Source organism: Salvelinus sp. IW2-2015, linkage group LG18, assembly GCF_002910315.2.
Source record: "Salvelinus sp. IW2-2015 linkage group LG18, ASM291031v2, whole genome shotgun sequence".
In the NCBI taxonomy this organism is placed as follows: domain Eukaryota; kingdom Metazoa; phylum Chordata; class Actinopteri; order Salmoniformes; family Salmonidae; genus Salvelinus; species Salvelinus sp. IW2-2015.
Window position 1 is genome coordinate 66,873,323 of NC_036858.1, and position 7,340 is coordinate 66,880,662.

Genomic DNA, 7,340 nt, shown 5'->3' on the forward strand with positions numbered 1-7,340 from the left:
AACGGGGCCTTAATCAATATCCTCTATTCTTACTTAAATATACTGTTGACATGAGACCATTAAGTGAGGAGTAAAGAAAAAAACATAAAAGGTAATGTTAAAAATTATAATCAAAGTGTGGGCCAGATATTATGCATGTACATATATGGTTAGGCAGCTTAGTGAATTAATTGCTTAGAAATAAAAAATAAATTATTATAAAATAGATTTCTGTACATTTACACACACACATGTACATATATATTCATATACATATATACATACATATATATATATATATATATATATTTGTATATATATATATATAGCAACATCTCCCATGTCTTATTTGCCATTCATTGAATTACGAGAGAAAGAAATAAACAATGTGTTCTCCCAAATTCACATCCATCAATCCCAACCAAAGTTATGTCCGTCATCTGTAGAACTTCATGTTGAAGCCTGTAGAAGTCCCGTAGCCTCTGCCACCACCTCTGGGTGGATGTTGGGGTGGGTCCGCCCTTGGTTTTGCCCAGGCAGTGGGGCTTGCCTGCTGCCCTCAGCCTTCTTGAGGCAGGGAAGCCCTTGGTCTGGTTGAAGTAGAAGTGTTTGTCTGTGATGATCCTCTTGAGTCCCAGGAAGTCCTGCACCCGGCCCAGCTCTCCGGCCGGGTCGCTGATCAGACGCTCCCCACTCACGAACAGAATCTGGTCCATGGGGAAGTACTGCAGCCAGTTGTCCAGGTTGCTTGGCATAGATACCGATCTGGATGGCGCTCCAGGATGTGTCAATGAGCCCCGTTGTCCTGTTTTTGAAGGTCAGGCTCTCGAAGGTGGGAATGTCTGGGTTCTTGGACAGCGTCTGTGTGTAGTCAGAGATGGCCCTGGTTATGGGTCCCCCACAACCACGATCAGCTTGGTGTCCCGGGACATAACGGAGACGGGCTGGGGCCTCTCTGGTCACAAAGTAGCTGGGGGTCTTCTCCATGGTGATCTGGCCCTCCAGGTGGCATCAGCTCCCTGAAGAGAAGAGAGAGGGTAAAAAAAAATCTATGACTCATGACTATTACAACTATGAAATATTACATTTTAAACCAATCAGAGTGAGAGTGAGAGAGAGAGAGAGAAGAAGAGAGAGAGAGAAGAGAGAGAAGAGAGAGAGAGAGAGAGAGAGAGAGAGAGAGAGAGAGAGAGAGAGAGAGAGAGAGAGAGAGAGAGAGAGAGAGAGAGAGAGAGAGAGAGACGAGAGAGAGAGAGAGAGAGAGAGAGAGAGAGAGAGAGAGAGAGACGAGAGAGAGAGAGAGAGAGAAGAGAGAGAGAGAGAGGAGAGAGGAGAGAGAGAGAGGATAATCTTGCATATATCATCAACCAGATGGAGACCAGTGTTCTACAACCAATGAGCCAGTCAGTCAGAGAAGGCCACTTCTTACCTGAGCAATAGCAAACAGAGAAGTGCCCGGTCTCATCCCTCTGTCTGTCTATCTGTCTGGCTGTGCAACTACCCTAATGGTCCACTGAGGCTGGCTAGGTCGAAATCCACCCTGCCTCTTCAAACCATTAACCACTTAGGCAGCAAAGCTTAATCTGCCTTTCACTGACTCAGCTAGAGCCCTCTGTGGCATGCCCATTAGTGGAGTGCTGCTTCAACAACAAGCCCTGGAGCTGTCTGAAGGAGATTTGACTTGTTTCAGACCAGCCAATGTTTCTAACAGGCCCGGGCCAGCCAGGGTGGCTGTTATAGGGGAGTGAATAGACATGTAAAACCTATGAAGTAAAACCTATAAGAAACCACACATTGACATGAAAAGTGAATGTGCTCTCCACTGCGGATTCATGTTTCAGAAATGGTAGCCAATCATAGAGAGTGGATTATGGTGAGGCGATAAGAGGGGCTATGATGGACACCGGGATACGGACCCATTTTCCTCACTGGTGGAGAACCCTGGAGCCTCTGCAGAAAACCCTGTATGTCTCTGATTTCTACATGTGATCACATGTGTTTCTGATACCCGCTAGCTGGAGGTGAGGTGATCCTGCTATAAACCGGAGATTACAGGAACTAATACACATGCTTATACATGCTCATTAACACAAAACCACACACATACACAAACACACACACACACACATACACAGCCTTGATACAACCCTGCAGGACACACAGCCTTGATACAACCCTGCAGGACATACAGCCTTTATACAACCCTGCAGGACACACAGCCTTGATTACAACCCTGCAGGACACACAGCCTTGATTCAACCCTGCAGGACATACAGCCTTTATACAACCCTGCAGGACACACAGCCGCTGATACAACCCTGCAGGACACACAGCCAATTGACCGCAGTAACAGCTTATTACAAACCCTGCAGGACACACAGCCTTGATACAACCCTGCAGGACAGAAAGCCTTGATTACAACCCTGCAGGACACACAGCCTTTATACAACCCTGCAGGACACACAGCCTTGATACAACCCTGCAGGACACACAGCCTTTATACAACCCTGCAGGACACACAGCCTTGATTACAACCCTGCAGGACACACAGCCTTTATACAACCCTGCAGGACACAGCCTTGATTACAACCCTGCAGGACACATAGCCTTGATATGACCCTGCAGGAACACCAGCCTTGATATGACCCTGCAGGACACACACCTTGATACAAACCTTGCAGGACACACAGCCTGATATGACCCTGCAGTACACACAGCCTTGTTTACAACCCTGCAAGGACACAAAGCCTTGATTACAACCTGCAGGACATACAGCCTTTATACAACCCTGCAGGACACACAGCCTTGATACAACCTTGCATGACACACAGCCTTGATATGACCCTGCAGGACACACAGCCTTGTTTACAACCCTGCAGGACACAAAGCCTTGATTACAACCCTGCAGGACATACAGCCTTTATACAACCCTGCCGGACACACAGCCTTGATACAACCTTGCAGGACACACAGCCTTGATATGACCCTGCAGGACACACAGCCTTGATTACAACCTGCAGGACATACAGCCTTATATGACCTTGCCTAGACACACAGCCTTGTATTACAACCTTCTAGGCACAAAGCCCTTTTACAACCCTGCAGGACATACAGCCTTTATACACCCTGCAGACACAACAGCCTTGATACAACCTTGCAGGACACACAGCCTTGATATGACCCTGCAGGACACACAGCCTTGATTTACAACTCTGCATACATACAGCCTTTATACAACCCTGCAGGCACACGGCCTTTATAAACCCTGCAGGACAAACAGCCTTGATTACAACCTTGCAGGACACACAGCCTTGATATGACCCTGCAGGACACACAGCTCTGATATACAACTCTGCAGGACATACAGCCTCTTATACAACCCTACAGGACAACAAAGCTTTTATAAAACCCTGCAGGACACACAGCCTTGATACAACCTTGCAGGACACACAGCCTTGATATGACCCTGCAGGCACACACCTTGATAAACTCTGCAGGAATACAGCCTTTTATACAACCTAGAGGACACACAGCCTTTTATCACCTTGCAGGACATCTACAGCCTTGATAACCCTGCAGGACACATAGCCTGATTATTACCCTGCAGGACACACACGCCTTTGATACGACCCTGCAGGACACACAGCCTTGATACAACCCTGCAGGACACACAGCCTTTTTTCATTTATCAACCCTGCAGACACAAGCCTTGATTACAACCCTTCAGGAAACCTATACAACCTGCAGGACACACACATTAACACAGCCCTTGATATGACCCTGCAGGACACACAGCCTTTTAAATAGGACACAAATTATCCCTGCAGGACACACAGCCTTGTTTACAACCCTGCAGGACACACAAGCCTTGATTAAACCTCAAATAGCCTTTAACCCTGCAGGACACACAGCCTTTATACAACCCTGCAGGCACACCAGCTTGATACAACCTGCAGACGATCAACGCCTTGAGACACACGCCTTGCAGGCACACAGCCTTTGATTACAACCCTGCAGGACACATAGCCTTGATATGACCTGCAGGACACACAGCCTTGATATGACCCTGCAGGACACACACCTTGATACAAACCTAAGCCTTGATATGACCCTGCAGGACACACAGCCTTGTTTACAACCCTGCAGCACAAAGCCTTATTACACCCTACAGGATACAGCCTTTATACAACCTGCAGGACACACAGCCTTGATACAACCTTGCAGGACACACACCTTGATATGACCCTGCAGGACACACAGCCTTTGTTACAACCCTGCAGGACACAAAGCCTTGATTACAACCCTGCAGGACATACCAGCTTTATACAACCCTGCCGGACACACAGCCTTGATACAACCTTGCAGGACACACAGCCTTGATATGACCCTGCAGACACACATTTATGTACTTAACTCTGATCATACAGCCTTGATATACCCTGCAGGACACACAGCCTTGATTACAACCTTATTATGCACCAAAGCCTTGATTACAACCCTGCAGGACATACAGCCTTTATACAACCCTGCAGGACCACACAGCCTTGATACAACCTTGCAGGAACACAGCCTTGATATGACCCTGCAGGACACCACTTGATTAAACTCTGCAGACACTACACGCCTTTATACAACCCTAACCTCTTATACAACCACACACAGCCTTTTATTACAACCCTGCAGGACACACACTTGATTCTCTTACAAGCTTGTTACAACTCTGCAGGACATACAGCCTTTATACAACCCTACAGGACACAAAGGCTTTATACAACCTGCAGGACACACAGCCTTGATACAACCATGCAGGACACAGAGCCTTGATATGACCCTGCAGGACACACAGCCTTGATTTACAACTCTGCAGGACAACAGCCTTTATACAACCCTGCAGGACCAACAGCCTTATACAACCCTGCAGGACCACACAGCCTTGATACAACCCTGCAGGAACAAATCTTTATACACAGCCGATCGACCCTGCAGGACACACAGCCTTGATACGACCCTGCAGGACACACAGCCTTGATACAACCCTGCAGGACACACAGCCTTTATACAACCCTGCAGGACACACAGCCTTGATTACAACCCTGCCAGATTCACAAGCCTTTTACAACCTGCAGGACACACAGCCTTGATACATCCCTGCAGGACACACAGCCTTTATACAACCCTGCAGGACACTAGCTTATATATGACCCTGCAGGACACACAGCCTTGATACCTCAGACACACAGCCTTGATACAACCCTGCAGACACCACAGCCTTGATACAACCCTGCAGGACACCACAGCCTTGATACAACCCTGCAGGACACACAGCCTTGATTATATAACCCTGCAGGACACACCCTTTTATACAACCCTGCAGGACACACAGCCTTGATACAATCCTTCAGGACACACAGCGGTCTTGATTACAACCCTGCAGGACACCACAGCCTTGATATACCCTGCAGGACCACACGCCTTGATTACGACCATGCAGACACACAGCCTTGATACGACCCTGCAGGACACACAGCCTTGAATACAAACCCTCAGGACACCATCCTTTATACAAACCCGGCAGACACACAGCCTTGATATGACCCTGCAGGACACACAGCCTTGATACAAACCTGCAGGACACACAGCCTTGATATGACCCTGCAGGACACACAGCCTTGATTACAACCCTGCAGGACATACAGCCTTTATACAACCGTGCAGGACCCACAGCCTTGATACAACCTTGCAGGACACACAGCCTTGATACGACCCTGCAGGACACACAGCCTTGATTACAACCCTGCAGGACACACAGCCTTGATACAATCCTGCAGGACACATACGCATAAATGCACAATAGAAGCATGATATTATCTTGTTTGAACCCCGATCAAGTGCAGCAGTGTGCAGTAACAGCAGCAAATTTTTCTGCTACAAGAAAAGGTCAACAAGTGAGTCAGAAACACCAATGGAAATACAACCCATAATCAAATCAAGTTTATTTTATATAGCCCTTCGTACATCAGCTAATATCTCGAAGTGCTGTACAGAAACCCAGCCTAAAACCCCAAACAGCAAGCAATGCAGGTGTAGAAGCACGGTGGCTGGGAAAAACTCCCTAGAAACAGATATAATTATCTGTTTATTTTTTCCCCCCTCCCCCTATTTACTGTTCATGTCTGGTTGTTGTTGGTTTTTGTCATTGTTTTGTTTTTTTCATTTGCATTGGCAATGTAAACACGTTTCCCATGCCATTGGATCCCTTTGAATTGAAATCAGATAACCCATGCAGGCAGGCTGTCAGGGTGCATACACTGACAGAGATAAGGGTTCCTGTTAGCCTATTGTCGCCTGAGTATCAGACTGTGTTGTTGTGCAGGGGCAGAGTTACACAGCATTATAAAAGGCCCTGCACTGTGTAATCACACTCTGAGTGTTTACACACCCGGGATGCTGTTAAACTTCTTGTCAATAGGGGGGCGCTGTTTTCACTTTGGAAAAARTCGTGCYCAATTTAAAYGGCCTCGTACTCTATTCTAGATCATACAATATTCATATTATTATTACTATTGGATAGAAAACACTCTCAAGTTTCTAAAACTGTTTGAATTATATCTGTGAGTAAAACAGAACTCATTTTGCAGCAAACTTCCAGACAGGAAGTGAAAAATGAGGCTCTGTTTCAGGGCCGCGCGCACGGGCGGCTGTCTCGCAATAACGCAAGCTGTTTGTTATGGTAAAGTTATTTTTAAAATCTAACACGGCGGTTGCATTAAGAACCAGTGTATCTTTCATTGCCATACAACAAGTATTTTTATGTAAAGTTATGATGAGTTCTTTGTCAGATTATGTGGAGTGTCCAAAATAGCTCCGGACATTCTGGTGAATCAATGCTACATATTCACAATGTATTAACCACAGTTTGCAGCTCTAAATATGCACATTTTCGAACAAAACATAAGTGTATTGTATAACCTGATGTTATAAGACTGTCATCTGATGAAGTTGGTCAAGGTTAGTGATTAATTTTTATATTATGCTGGTTTTTGCGAATGCTATCTATGCGGTGAATAAATGCGGTTTGTGGTGTTTGGCTATTGTGTAAGCTAATGTAATGCTATATTGTGGTTTTCGCTGTAAAACACTTTAAAAAAAATGAAATATTGGCTGGATTCACAAGATGTTTATCTTTTCATTTGCTGTACCACCATGTATTTTTCATAAATATTTTATGATGTGTATTTAGGTATTTCACGTTGCGCTCTCTGTAATTATCTGGCTGCTTTTGGTGATATTTTTGATGGTAGCTGCAATGTAAATATTTGATTTATACTCAAATATGCACATTTCGAACAAAAACATAAATT

The 7,340-nt window shown here is 45.7% G+C and overlaps 1 protein-coding gene across 1 annotated transcript in view; it reads right to left on the reverse strand.

Moving 5' to 3' along the window:
• Positions 1-400: 400 nt before the first annotated feature.
• Positions 401-7,340, reverse strand: part of LOC111978004 (heparan sulfate glucosamine 3-O-sulfotransferase 3B1) — a 46,808-nt gene continuing 39,868 nt past the window's right edge. Inside the window, 8 exon segments of the mRNA XM_070448667.1 lie at positions 401-440; positions 442-464; positions 466-503; positions 506-725; positions 727-869; positions 872-918; positions 920-985; positions 987-998. Of these exon segments, the coding sequence (XP_070304768.1) occupies positions 416-440; positions 442-464; positions 466-503; positions 506-725; positions 727-869; positions 872-918; positions 920-985; positions 987-998 (574 nt within the window). The 3' untranslated portion in view covers positions 401-415.